The sequence below is a fragment of the Hipposideros armiger genome, unplaced genomic scaffold (assembly GCF_001890085.2).
Source record: "Hipposideros armiger isolate ML-2016 unplaced genomic scaffold, ASM189008v1 scaffold_260, whole genome shotgun sequence".
Classification (NCBI taxonomy): domain Eukaryota; kingdom Metazoa; phylum Chordata; class Mammalia; order Chiroptera; family Hipposideridae; genus Hipposideros; species Hipposideros armiger.
The window spans coordinates 1318078-1332637 of record NW_017731610.1 but is presented as its reverse complement, the minus strand read 5'-3'; the positions used below and the strand labels follow the sequence as shown (position 1 = coordinate 1332637).

At 38.0% G+C, this 14560-nt stretch overlaps 1 protein-coding gene across 3 annotated transcripts in view; it reads left to right on the top strand.

The window, feature by feature from the left end:
* Window positions 1–14560, top strand: part of RAB28 (RAB28, member RAS oncogene family) — an 81370-nt gene that overhangs the window by 19408 nt on the left and 47402 nt on the right. For all 3 annotated transcript variants that reach the window (XM_019656499.1, XM_019656500.1, XM_019656501.1), the window contains exon 4: window positions 3657–3786. In XM_019656499.1, the coding sequence (XP_019512044.1) occupies window positions 3657–3786 (130 nt within the window). The remainder of the gene's footprint in view (window positions 1–3656; window positions 3787–14560) is intronic.

The window sequence follows — 14560 nt, the reverse complement described above, 5'->3', positions numbered from 1 at the left end:
CTTCCAGCTCTTTTAGCTGTAATCTATTACTATTATACTGGAGCCCTGTTGGTGTTTGGTAAAGAATAGGGGAGGGGAAGCATTCTGTACTTTCATGATTCAGTCAAGGCCATTTAGTGGCCTGTGGCCCTGGGCTGTAACCTTTACAGGTGTTTCTTCCTACCATTGAAATGCCCTTGCCATTGACTGGCTCAAATAGCTTCTGCACTAGGTAAGCAGGTTTTGGTTCTGACTTTCTGAATTCACCTGTCTCTCCAGATTTCAGGGTGGTGATTTGCCTGGTAAACTCAGCTCTCTGTTATGTCCAAGAAAAGTTATTGATTTTGTTTGTTCAGCTTTTTGCTTATTGTAAGGACAGATGAGTGCCAAGCTCTTTACATGTTGGATCTGAAACCGAAAGCCCTAGAATTTCTTTTTTGTTTTTTAAAATTTATTTTTCAATTATAGTTGACAGACATTATTACATTAGTTTCAGGTGTACAACCTAGTGATTAGACATTTATATACCTTATGAAATGATCACCCTGATAAGTCTAGTACCCATCTAGCCTAGAATTTCTTTTGTATTGTGTTTTTGGTTTTCTTACTTTCACTTCTGAAGTTTCCACTGTAGTGATGAAGGCCAAAACTGGTACATGATTGTCATGTTAGGAGTAAAGGTAAAACTGTAGTTTTTATATTAACTGGTACTGAGAATGGGGCATATGAACAGATAGATGTTTCTGTTGGTGGATAGCTAGATTAATAAAAAGGTGTTTATCCTTCTATCTTTCTTATGAGTCCTGGAGGTTTTATAGGTAGCGCTAACTGAAAATATCAGGACACATGGTATACTGGCAAACTTTCCCTTAAAGAGCCAGATGGACAATGTCTTAGGTTCTGCAGGCCATACTGTCTCTGCTGCAGTTACTCAACTCTGCAGGTGTGGTGCAAGAGCAGTTATTCATAATACTTAAACTAATGAGTGTGACTGTGTTTCAATAAGTTTATTTAAAAATATGGGCTGTGAGCTGGATTTGACCTGTGGGCCATAGAATCCCTGGTTTAGATCAATGGTATTTATTTTCATTCCATAGCTCTGTCTAGTACTGATTATTAAGAGATGGTGGCCATATTTTATTTGCATATTTTCTATCATATTCAGCTATTGACCCATATTGAGATGAAGATTTTAATATATTAGTTAGAAGCGTTCCAAAAATCTTAAGGTTAAGAGGCGTGCTGGTCAAGGCTCATTTTATGGGTGTAAAAACTACTTTAAAATTGCCTTGAAAATGTGATTTTTTTTCACTCAGTATAATAAAAAATTCCCAACGATTGTGTAATGTATGAGTTTTTAAGTGAGTCCATTTTTATTAATCACTTAGGCATGACCAGTACTATAAAGGTGGATGGCGGCAGCATTGCCCAAGATCAGTAGATGGTAGGACCAGGGCTGCAGACTCACAGTGATCTGACTTCCAGGGCAAAGCTCTCTCAACACAGTATGTTGTATCACTCATGTCACCCGGAGGTTGTATCCATCATGTCACCTGAAGGTGGACTCAATGGATTGAAGAATAGCTTTCTTCAGAGTTCAGTTCCGGGGCATTATTCTTAGTAAGAAAAGTGCGATTTTGTTCATTATTTCAAATAACTCTGTGTTGGGCATTATTTGAATGTCTTTGGCAAGACAGGCAGAAATCGATGCCTGAGTTACCAAAATGAATCAGACAAGTGATTTTTGCATAAAAATTATAGAATATTTAAACTGGAAGAGATCTTAGAGACTGTTTAACTCAATTATCTAGAATTTCAGAGGCAGACAACCTGAGACTCAGAGAAACTCAGTGACTTGGGGGCCAGCGCAGTTTACTAAGAGGATGGGACTGGCAGACCTTAACAGCAGCATGCTAGAGCCTGCTTGGAGAGGCAGTGGGTACGTTTTCAGGAGGTTTTTTTTTTTTTTGAGCCAGTTGTTGAATAGATTTATGATTAAAAATTATATATAAACTCATAAATTGTATTAAAAACAAAAATGTGCTCAAAATGCATCACTTAACTAATTATTTTTTGATAGATTTCTATTATCTATGCTCTTGAGGTTATTTACATGTAGTGTATCTGTATGGTGGAGATGCTATGTAGTGGTGTCCTTACCCAACTCTTGTGTTCAGTGAAGTGACTTCGATAGCTTGAAAATGGCCACAAAGCAGTATTTACACCATAGAAACTGGCAAACTCTACAAATAACACACTCCCTACCCCTACCCCTGCCATGCCCTGAGCCAGTTGATTAATATTTACCAGTATATTGTTGGCCATGACTTCTGTGTTATGTACTTGTCTGTTTATGTGCTTGGCTTTGCTGCAAGACTGTGAGTTCCTTGAGGTTTGGAATTGCTATCCCTAGCACCCAGCACAGTGCTTGGCATATGTTGGCTGACAAATGTTTGTTGAGTGAATGAGTGAACTTGAAATTCATTCAGTCGTTGGTTCAAATCGTGGCTCAGTTACTTAACTCTCTGTGTGACCTCGGTTATTTTAACATCTGTTTATTAGTAAAATGAGGATAGTAACACCAACTTTGCATGATTGTTGTGAGGATAAATGAAAAGATCTAGATATCTGTTTGGTACATTGTAGGTGCAAAAAAGTAGTCTGCATTTATGATTCTAACCTAAGAAGAAGGAGACATAAATGCTGTCAGGGTCCGGACTTACATTGTATGCAGAGCTTTGTATTAAGTGTTTGACCACAAGCTGGAGGAGAGTCAAGAATGTGGCACTGTTATTTTTGTGTGTGTACATACTTCTCCTTCCCACACAAAATAATGGGATATATTAAAAGGAATATGATATATAAGAGGCAGGAAGCAATCCTTCTATTATATTTGGCTTTGTTCGTGCTCTTATTACAGTATCATGTCTAGTTTTACATTGCTTATTTTAAATAGGATGTCAAAAAACTGTATGTAGAGTATCCTGGGAAGAACCAACAACTATGATTAAAGGGATAGAAAATAGGTCCTTTGAGGCAAGTTTAAGGAATTGAGTTTGTTTATTCTGGAAAGGAGACGGTAAAGGAGTTCCTTAACTATCTTCAAGTACATGAAGGGTTATTATAAGGAGGATACTTGCACGCTGTTCTCCAAATGCACAGAGGACCAAAAGAGGAAATCTACTTATTTCCTTTAAAGAAAATTGTGTTAAACACTGAAATTGACTATCAAGGGATGTCATGGAATCTCCATTTTTGAAACTATTTAAAAAGAGCAGCAGCAGATGGTTATTTATTGAAAGGTTTAAATGTTTAACCTCGTAAAAGTAAAAGGCAGGATTGTAGACCTTGCAGCTTTTTCCACCTCTGTGATAGGATTTTTTTACATTTATTGTAACTTAGCAAGCATGTTCCAGATATCTTATTGGGAAAACCACTTACAATTTGATAAAATTATTATTTAGCTTGCATTGCAGCTTAATTGCTGGATTTATCTTGAATGAAAACATTTGGTGTTATTTGTCTGCTAGTAACGAACTTGAAGTCAGTTTGTATATAAAACAGTCCACATTTGCATTTTTAACACTACTAGGCATATAAGAATACTTAAGAGTATTCAGTAATAGTATTTTTTTTAAGCAGTGCGTTACAAATATCCTGTAAATCTTTTGTGACAGGGAATCCTGTTGGTATATGATATTACAAATTATCAAAGCTTTGAGAATTTAGAAGACTGGTACACTGTGGTGAAGAAAGTGAGCGAGGAATCAGAAACTCAGCCGCTGGTTGCCTTGGTGGGCAATAAAAGTAAGTTATTAATGTTTATGTATGTATGGTAAAGTTTGCTTGCCTACCCTATTGTTTTTATTCCTAAAACAAATTGATGTTTGGAAACATAAACAGACACAGCTTTCCTGGAGTGAGCAAATTGCTTGAGAAGAAAATTCCTAAAGATGTGTACGGTCTTTTCAATAATAGCCTTGATGCTTGATCTACCGTAACTGCTCTCCTGCTTTGGTCGATCCTGTTAAGGTGAGTTCTGTCCTGATGGTGTGTGTTTGGCTTCCTGAGTGTACGGAGGAGCATGCACTAGTAAGAAGAGCAGCGCAGCTGCAGAGCGTATGGGACTGCACTGCAGCTTCAGCCATGCCCCAGAGACTCGCAAGATACATTTCATTAAATGATTCCCTGTTCTCGTGAAGGAAGCAGTGTCTGCGTGGAATTTTGTGTGTGCTGTTCTTTGCTCTCCTGTCTTGTCAAATTCCTTTTCTGATTTTTTGAGGTTTGTCCTGAAATATAGATAACCTTTTTTTTTTTTTTTTTTTTTGAGAAAGCGTATATTACAATGGGGAGAGTAGTGCTTGGTAAACATGATGAATGGGTAATTTTTAACATCTGTCTTTTGGGCTATGATATATAGCGTATAAAAATTATAAGACTGAATACGGCACAAAACTGTTACTTGGTACATAATCCTGCAGTGCAGTTACTTGGAAAGGGAGTCCTTAATAAGGGTTTTCAGATATATAAAATATTATGATATGACCTAATCTTTTACAACTTACTTGCGGACAGAAAAAGAGAAAATGAATTCAAATTATACCATGGAGGATTTAGGTCAGGAACTGTTTCCTGACTACAAGCGTTGTTAAATCAATACCCAAGTATACTATCAAGAGAATTGTCTCCTCCAAAGGTCTTTAAAAGTACAGTGCATTTTTTTTTTGTCTGTAATTGTTTAGGAAATAGTACTTCCTGAAGGACTAAACCAAGATTTCTTCATTATGTGGTTTTGCACACTTAGATGAACATTTAATAAGTCCAAGCCTTACTTTAAAATCATTACTAAACAGATATGAATATCATTTCTCTAAAGAGTTAAAAATACAGATTTTATAATGCTTTTAGAAAACATTATTGCATATCACAAAATGGATGGCTTGGGTAAAAGATAATATATATATTTTTAAGCTTCAGTGAAATTTTGCTCATCTAGTTTGTAAATAATTTTAATTGAGTGAATCAGATGCTTTTAAATTCACTGAAATTCCCCTTTACAAATCATAAGTTTTGATGAGTTTAGGCTCTATTTCTAAGTGGAACTTTTCATTTTAGGAGATCATTTCTTGGTCGTTATGTTACCAAAGCATTGGCTTATTTTATGGTTAAATTTGTGTTTAATTTGAGGTTTCCCATCACCTTTTGGGAAATTATAGAGTAGGGAAGGCATGGGGGTTGGGATTTGTTTTCATTTCTTTCAGGATATAATCTAACGACCATCTGGAGTAATAGCGTAGTGGTGCATAATTATATACATTATGTGTTTATGCTGTCCTCTGAGGCATCTAGCATTGGTCACTGTCAAAGACAGGATAGTAGATAGACGGGTTATTGGACTGTGTTGTTTGTGCTATGCCTAGGTTAAAAAAAACATTTATATAAGCTACGTGAATTTATGCAAAAAATTATTGCAGTGTTATGTTTGAGATTTAATAGCATAAAACTCAAAGGAGTTTTTCACTTTTGGCTTAGCTCTGACGCCTTTCTTGTATTTATAATACTCTAAGAATGAGCTCACCTACTAGAGTATGCAGTCACACAGAATGTTATATATGTAAAATGAAGAGATTATAGATGAACATTTTCCTGACCCTTTACTGCATAATCTGTCACTAGCCCGATGTCATATGATCATGTAAAGAAAGATCTTACAATGTGTGTTTCCACGTTGATGTTACATTAGTATAGTAGCATGTATACATTTGCTTTTCTGGGGATATAATTATATTAAAAAGCACAGACTTTAAATACTGGTTAAAGACAAAGCAAAAAAAACATGATGGGAAGACATCTGAAACTGGATTATTCTCATTTTCTCCACATAATCATCTTCCGCCTAAATGTGCTTTTAAAAATCCACATTTTTTTTTTTAAAGATTTTATTGGTGAATTGAGGGAAGGGAACAGCGCTGGGGAATCGGGGGGAAGGGGAACAGACAAGTTGCTGTCCTGTTGTTCTTCAGTCTAGTTGTGGAGGACGTTGCTTCACTGGCTCATGTTGGTATTAACATTGCACTCTTCCCAGGTGAGGCAAATCGGTTGCCGGCCTCTGGACGGCCGCTCATGGCAGCTCTTGGCAGCTTAACAGCGGCTGCTGGTCGCTCATGCTGGCTGCAGGCCACACACGGGAGCTTATGGCAGCCCACTGTAGCAGGGGCTTCAGCCTATGCTGTCATCGGCGACTCATGGCAGCCCAGCTCCAGGTCGAGCTGTTGTTCAGCATCTTAGCTGTAGAGGGCAGTGTCACTGGCCCTCATGTGGGATCCGAACCGGGGCTCTGCTGCTCAGAGCCGGCGTCCCAAGCCAGCTCTTAACCAACGTGCCACTTGGTCGGCCATAAAAATCCACATTTTTAAATCCACATTTTAAAATGTGGAGTTTTAATTTATGTCCTATGTTCTAATAGAGATATTCATTGTGTCCTATTCTTTGCCACTTGAATAGAAAGCATATGTTGAAAAGAAATATGTGGAGGCTGTGAATATATTGGCAGCAGTAGCCAGCTTTTAGCCAAAGTTTAGTACAAGGATAGAGAGAAAATTTCCATACAAAGTATTTGTGAATTTTTTCCATAGTAAGAGCTTATAATTAGTAAGTTATAAAATCATTTGCTTTTTATTAAAATATAGTAAACTCTCAGAAATTTGGGCCGAGGATCGAGGATAGTCATAGGTAAGGGTGAATGATGGGTTTACTTTTGTAAAAAAAAAAAAAAAAAAGGGTTTTTTTTTTTTTTTTTTTTAAATAACAGGAATAACTACAGTAGGTTAGTGAAATAGCCAGCAGAGGAAGGGACTTGCTTTAATGACATAGACAAAATTGGTGATTAGTAAATCAATTATTTCAGTATATGATACTTAGAAGAAATGTATTAGATTTATTTTATTCTATGTTCTATTCTGAAAGGTTTTAAGAGACTAGTTAGTATTCTTTATACTAATTAAACTTTAAATTAAGTATTGAGTTGTGCGATTAAGATCATTGAACTTTGAATTTAGACAGACTTTGCTTATGAGCCCAGTTGTTTCACTTAACAGCATTGTGATGTCAGACAAGCTACTTAAGGCCTCAATTTCCTCATCTGTAAGAAAGGGTAATAGCTCCTGTCTGATAACGTTGGTTTAAAGATTAAATGAGATATTACATGAAAAGCACTTAGCATGTGGTCTTATACAATGTAAGTGCTCAATAACTATTAGTTATTATTATTAATTATAGTAGCTTTTTAAAAGCACTGACTATACCTTCAATTAGAATGATAACAAATTATAAATTAATAAAGTTGAAATAGATGTTTTACAAAAAATGGCCTGGAGGAAATGGTTTCTAGAGAATTCCTTTGTCACCATCTTATTCCTTGTTTTGTTCCAGATTGACAGTCCTCACACCATGTGTGGGGTCGGGCAATTCATTCAGCATTCTTGAGTGCCAGCCCTGTGTATTCAGCGGGCCATTGTTAATTTGCACAAAGGGAGAGCCAGAGAGGCTGCTGAAGGAGTGATGATTGGACTTGCTAACCTAGGTCTAAGTTTTATCTTTTTCTCTACTCAAATTCTCTAAAAATTTGACAACCTTTTTTTTTTTGCTGTGTTTGGTTGTTGAGATGAATGAATACCGTTATGTCCTAATCTTCATAGAAGGCCCTACTTGGCAAAAATAAATCCTGCTAGGTAAGTTTCAAAATGAGAAAGTGCTTAAGTCATTTCCTTATTCCATGTATTTTCTGGGAAGCTCTGTTGAAGTTTGAGGATGTCTACAGCCCCATGTGGAATAAGATGTCTGACGGGCTACAGTTTCGCCCACATAAGCACATGGAAGCACTTGTATCACCATCTAGGGCGACTTCTGCAGTTCAGGGAGCCACATCCAGCAGGCCTCATACTTGGTTTCCTGGCCTTGCAGGTAAATTATTGGGACTTAGGTAGAGCCTTGGGATTTTGTTTTCAATTTATGCCCATTTCTGGGCTTAGCATGTCCAGGTGGACCTGGCCGTGGCCTAACACACCACCACCACCTCTCATGTGAACCGTTGAGTAGCCTCATTACCGTTGGTCCTGCTCCTAGCTTTGCTCTTCTACAATCCAGTTCCCAAATGGGAAGTCATAATGTATGACCCTTCTGCTTAAAACCCTCTAGTGCTTTCTCATCACACTTAGAATGAAATCCAAACTCCTTATCCAAGTTTACCAAGTACTGTGTGATCTCAAACCTCATCTTCTATGTGCTCCTCTGCCCACTATATGCGTAAGGCACATTTGTCTCTTTTCCATTCCTAAAACATTCCAAGTTAATTTATATCTTAGGGTTTTCTGTGCTAGAAAGGCTTTTCCTTCTGGTCTTTTTTCTTGGGTGGTTCCATTTTGTCATTTGGATCTCATCTTAAATGTCATCTCCTCAGAGTTGCTTTCCTCAACCACTCAATCTAGTTCCTTTCTGCCAGGGCATTCTGTTTTTGTTATCTGCATGGTCTCAATGCTGTCTGATATTGTTTCTTGTCTGTCTCCCTCCACTAAAAATCTAAGCTCTGTGAAAGCTAAGGACCTCATCACTTAGAACAGTGCTTGAATGAGTGAATACTGAATGAATGAATAAAAGCCTTTTCATGAAGACTGTTGAAATTGAAAGTGTTTATGGCCTGGGACATGCTATTCAGGGAAAATGGTCTTCTTAATGAGGAAAAATACATATGTAGGTAGATACAAGGAATCTGTTAGATGGCCTTCAGGCCCAATGGCGTACTGAATTCCATCCTGGTGAATAACATCAGAGAAAGTTTTTTAGGAAATACATTGAAGTTATATTTTACTGGCTCACGTTTGAGATAAAATGTAGATTTGATGTCATGAATTTAGGGTAAGTAAATATGAAAAAATTAAGAATTTTGCTTTTCCCCCCTAACTTGTGGCTTCTGTATAATGGTGGAACCCTATACTTTTGACATTTTATTTACATATCTTTTTATTTTTGTGTTTAATTTCAAAAATCATAATCTGCATTGAAGTACAGTTTTAATTTTTTACCCAGTGTTTCAGGGAAAGTTCAAATTGAAATGAACTTTCAGGAATATTAATTTTTTAAAGAGTCATTTAAAATTCAATCTGTGTTTTATAATCACATGGCGTTTTAATTTGTCATTTTGTTATTTTCTGGCTTTAAGCTGTTATGTTTTCCTACTATCTGATCCATCAGCTAGTTTCTCCCCTGACTAGCTAACATTCTCAGTTGGATAGATTGTAAACAGAAATTAACAGGGGCTGCATAGGAGCTGCCCCCGTCCTGATTGATAGGTTCTTAGTTAGTGGAGGGGTGGTGGTTATCCGTAACTTGTATTGGGGGTAGGAATTACCATGCTCCAGGATAGAGTGGATGGATGAATGATTTCTACTCTTAAAGATATTAACCAGATCCTTTCCCAAATAAAGACTAATAACTCAGATTTTTAAACAATCTTCATGACAGATGAGGGCATAGAGAAGAGTGCATCAACACTAATTAACCATGTTGAGTGTATATTCTTCTTAACAGTGATTGATTTTTCTTGGAGTACTATCTCTGCCCAGGAAGTGATGTTTTACACTGCTAGGTTCAAAGGTTACATTTTAATGTACCTTGTAAGTTGTGTTCTCTGAACTCAGTGGAAATGTATTAGTAAAACAAGTAAATTTAAAGTTGAAAATTTTACTGATGCTCTCAATAAAATTATCACAAGGCTTTAAAAAGACTATTCTTTATTCTCCATAATAGTGTAAGAGGTTATACATCCAGCTTGAAAAACTTCATGGGAATTTACATGAAATGTAAATTGCCTATACTGTGACTGTTGAGACCTCAAAAATTCTTATTTTATTTGGAGAGTAGAAATGTGAAACTATCAGGTAGGTAACATTTACTTGGATTCCTATTTTGAAGGATTCATTTTAACGTCTATAAAATTTATCATCTACAATATTATAACAAAGTGAATGAGTAAGTCATTATCAGTTTGCTTAAGAGAGTTTATAATTTATAAGGCATAAACAAAAACTTTTGAGGATTTGAAAAGTTCGTTTTGTTTATATATTTAAATTAAAACATTCTGCCCCTGTGCCCATTTGTTTTAATACGTTAGTTTTTTTTGTTCTGGGAATAGTAATCCAAAATATCAGCTCCAAGTGTCTTTTTCAGATGGACCTAATACTTGTTTTGATTGCTTCATTTTATTGCTTTTTCCTCTCTTTACATGTAAATTTGTCAGATAGAGCTGTGATTATTTACTTGCTGGAAGATACTGATAGCATCAGTATTCTATATACTAAATGAAGGATTATTTTAATATATACACTGAAAGCTGTTCTCTTATATGATACTGCACACTCCTACTATACTTTCAGAACATTTTAATAGTATTCCAAGTTTAATTGGTGGAGTACTTTTTTTTTTTTTTTTAAGATTTTTATTGGGGAATTGGGAGATGGGAACAGTGCTGGGGAATTGGGGGAAGGGGAACAGACAAGTTGCTGTCATTTTGTTCTTCAGTCTAGTTGTGGAGGACGTTGCTTCACTGGCCCAAGTTGGCACCATCATTACGCTCTTCCCGGGCGAGGCAGATCAGTCGCCGGCTTCTGGACAGCCGCTCACTGCGGCTGCTGGCCGCTCACGCTGGCTGCTGGCTACAGACGGTAGCCCATGGCAACCCACTGCCACAGGGGCTGCAGCCCACGCCGTCGCCGGCGACCCACTGCAGCCCAGCTCCAGGTTGAGCTGTTGTTCAGCATCTTAGCTGCAGAGGGCAGTGTCACTGGCCCTCATATGTGGGATCCGAACCGGGGCCCTCTGGCATCCCAAGCGAGTTCTTAACCATCGCGCCACTCGGCCGGCCCCGGTGGAGTACTTTCCTCAAATTAAATGCTTAAGCTTCCATTCAGACTGGTGTTGTGGCTGATAATTATTGGGGAAGAAAATGTCAAATAAGTGCTTTTTTTATAATACTAATCAAAAATGATTTTTCTCCTGACAGTTGCAACAGTGATGTTATATAATTTCATAGTTACTTTTTTTAGATAGTCTGCTTCAAACCATTTTAACAGTATTATACGTTACTTAGCCTGGGAAATATTAAGGTTTTTGTAGTTTTGTTTTGTTTGTTTTGGGGAATTGTGTGTTTTGGTCATTATAATCTCTTTATATGATTTCTGTCCATTCTCTCATTGTCATGATAGAGAAAGTTTATTAAATATTAAAGAAGTATAATCTACTTTTGTTTCTTTTATGATGAATCTGATTTTCAATTTTAGAAGAAATTATTAATTTTTAAATATTAAATTAATATTAAAATATTAAAAGGACACAGCTATAGACACATTTCTATTTGAAATGTTCATTAATGTAGTCTAAGCCCCTTTAATAATTACATTTGCAGTGACTGTGGAACAAATCCAATATAGATTAAAGGAACACTAGAGTAGGGATCAGAAAACTTCAGCTTTTGTCCTGGTGCTGTCATTTTATCTGTCTATGTGATCTTGGGCAATTCACTTAATCACTTAGGATCCTATGTGTAAAATGAGGGGTTGGTACTAGGTGATCATAAGTACCTTGTAGGGCCGGCCGAGTGGCGCGATGGTTAAGAGCTGGCTTGGGACGCCGGAGGGCCCTGGTTCGGATCCCACATATGAGGGCCAGTGACACTGCCCTCTACAGCTAAGATGCTGAACAACAGCTCAACCTGGAGCTGGGCTGCCGTGAGTCGCTGGCGACGGCGTAGGCTGCAGTCCCTGTGGCAGTGGGTTGCCATGGGCTACCGTGTGTGTAGCCAGCAGCCAGCGTGAGCGGCCAGCAGCCGCTGTGAGCAGCCGTCCAGAAGCCGGCGACTGATCTGCCTCACCTGGGAAGAGCGCAATGATGGTGCCAAATTGGGCCAGTGAAGCAACGTCCTCCACAACTAGACTGAAGAACAAAACGACAGCAACTTGTCTGTTCCCCTTCCCCCAATTCCCCAGCGCTGTTCCCATCCCCCAATTTCCCAATTAAAAAAAAAAAAGTACCTTCTATTCCTGAAATTTGATAACTCAAACTATGTTTAGTTGTAAGTCTGCTTAGTGAGACATTTATTATAATACAATTTAAAGAGAGTTTAATTTTAACTTTATGTGTAGTTTAAACACTGTTTTAATGTTTGCAGAGATGATTTCTTAAGCTCATTTTATCATTCAGTAGTTACATTATTTAAAATCTATTTTCTGTATACATGGATAGGTGCATATACGTAACAACAGCAACAATAGTAAACCTTGCTAAGATTTATTGAACTCTTACTATTTGCCAGGCACACCCTGGAAATATGGCTAACTTAGGAATGTTTTGGAGGGTTTTAAAAAATTGCATTTCTTTTTAACTTAAAATTGTTCTTGGGCTTAGAATTTCATTTTCTGTGTATTTTCTAAAATTTCACATGAATGTCTAGTTTTTGCAGTATAAGCAAACTGATTCAGCAGGTATTTTCTTTGTTTGCTATTGTATTTATTCATTCATTCATTCAACAAACAGTCCTTGAGCACATCCCTGACTAGATGTTAGGGACAGAAATGGACAGACAAAAATCCCTGTTCTCATCTAGCTGTATTTCAGTAGAGGAGGATAGGCAATAAATAAGTAAAAGTGGTGGTAAGTGTTGTGTAGATACATAAAGTAGGAAAGAGAGAAAAAGGAAGTCTTAGAGGAGAGTGTTAAGATTTTAAATATGGTACTTAGGGAAGGTCTGAGAAGATGACATTTGAACAAGGGCATAAAGGAGCAGAGAGAGCGAGCGGGCCACGCAGATATGTGGAAGAAGAGTTATCCAAGTAGGGGGAAAGAGGTGCAAAGGCCTCAAGGCGGTATTGTTTTCTCCTGGAACTGCGCGTGCGCGCGTGCGCGCGTGTGTGTGTGTGTGTGTGTGTGTGTGTGTGTGTGTGTGTGTGTGTGTGTGTGTGTGTAACTGTGTAAAGAATAGTGAGTGAAAGAAGAGTGTAGGGGATGAGGTTAGCTATAAAGACAGAAGGATCTAGGAAGAAGACAGGTCAGGAACAACTTTAGGCCATTGTTAAGGGCTTTGACTTTTTCTCTGTGTGAGATGGGAAGCCACTGTGGGACTTGAGCAGAGTGAAGTGATTTAACTTGAAAGGATCACTACAGTTTTTTGTTTTGAAAATATACTATGGTGGGTAAGACTGGACGCAAGGCAAGTAGATAAGAGGCGTGGAGCAGGGTGATAGCAGTGGAAATAATGAGAAGTGGTTGGCTTCTGGATATATTCTGAAAGTAGTGGTGATGGAGTTTTCTCTTCGAATGGTGGTAGTAGAGGATTGAAGAGGCAAGCTCATGGCAAGATTTTTTGCCTGAGCATCTTGAATGCTGAAGTTCCATTTACTGACATGAGGAAGAGTGCAAGAACAGATTTTGCGTGAGGATCCAAAGTTTGATTTTGGAGATGTTAAGTTTGAGGAACTCATTAAGCATCTATGTGAGATGTTTAGGAGGCAGTTGGATCTTGGAGTGTAGAGTTCAGGGGCAAGATGAGGTCTAGAAATAGAAGCGTGGGATCCCACAGTGTCCTGGTGGCACTTAGATCCTGGAGAGTGGGTGAACTTTACACGGCAGCGAGCACAAAAGGAGAGAGGTCCACAGATTAACCTTTTGGTTACAACCATGTTTTAAAGTTTGGGGACGTGAAGAGAGATCAGCAATGGAATTGAAATGTGGTCAGTGGAGGTAGGAGAAAAATCGTTAGAGTGATACGTCCTGGAAGCCAAATGTAAAGGTGTTTCAAGGAGAAGGGAGTGAACAACAGATGAGGACTGAGGATGGTTGTTAAAGAATTGGTAGTGACCTTGGCAAGCTAGTTCGCTGGAGTGATGGGGGTCAAGGGCGAGTAGAGTGAGAGAAGGGAAGGAAATGAATAGTAGACAGTGGATAGAGGGCGCATCTCCATATAGTACCACTGGGCAAGAGTCAGCAGGTGGGGAGCAGCTGGAGGGAATGGGGGTCAGAACTCTCCTGGTCTTGTTTGTAGGGATGGGCGGTTTCCCAGCATGTTTTATGTTCATGGAAAGAAGAGGCAGACAGACATGGGTGTGTGTGATGTAAAATGCATGTCTTTAAATTTTTTGAACTTGTTCTAGTTTAGATGTAGTTTTGAAGTCATCTCCATTTCTTACTCTTCAGTTTATTGCATTGATTCTGATTAAGTGAAAAGGTGGAGTATGAGTAATCTGTGAGAACTTGCCCAATTCCTAAACTCTATAGAGGGTTGAGGGACGTGAGCAAATAGGAAAGGACTAGGACAGAATACTAAATAGTGTCTCACTTGATTTTAATAATTATTAGCTATTTTCTGTTTTGTAAACTGTGTGATTCTTCTGAAAAAGTCACCTTTTTTAGAGCAAAAAATTTTTTCCTTTTGGAATTATGCAAATATTCTGTAATTAAAGTTCCATGACAGTGAGGACTGTCTGCCTTGTCCACAGCTTTCTCTTTACTGTGTAACTCTCTGGCACACAGAAGG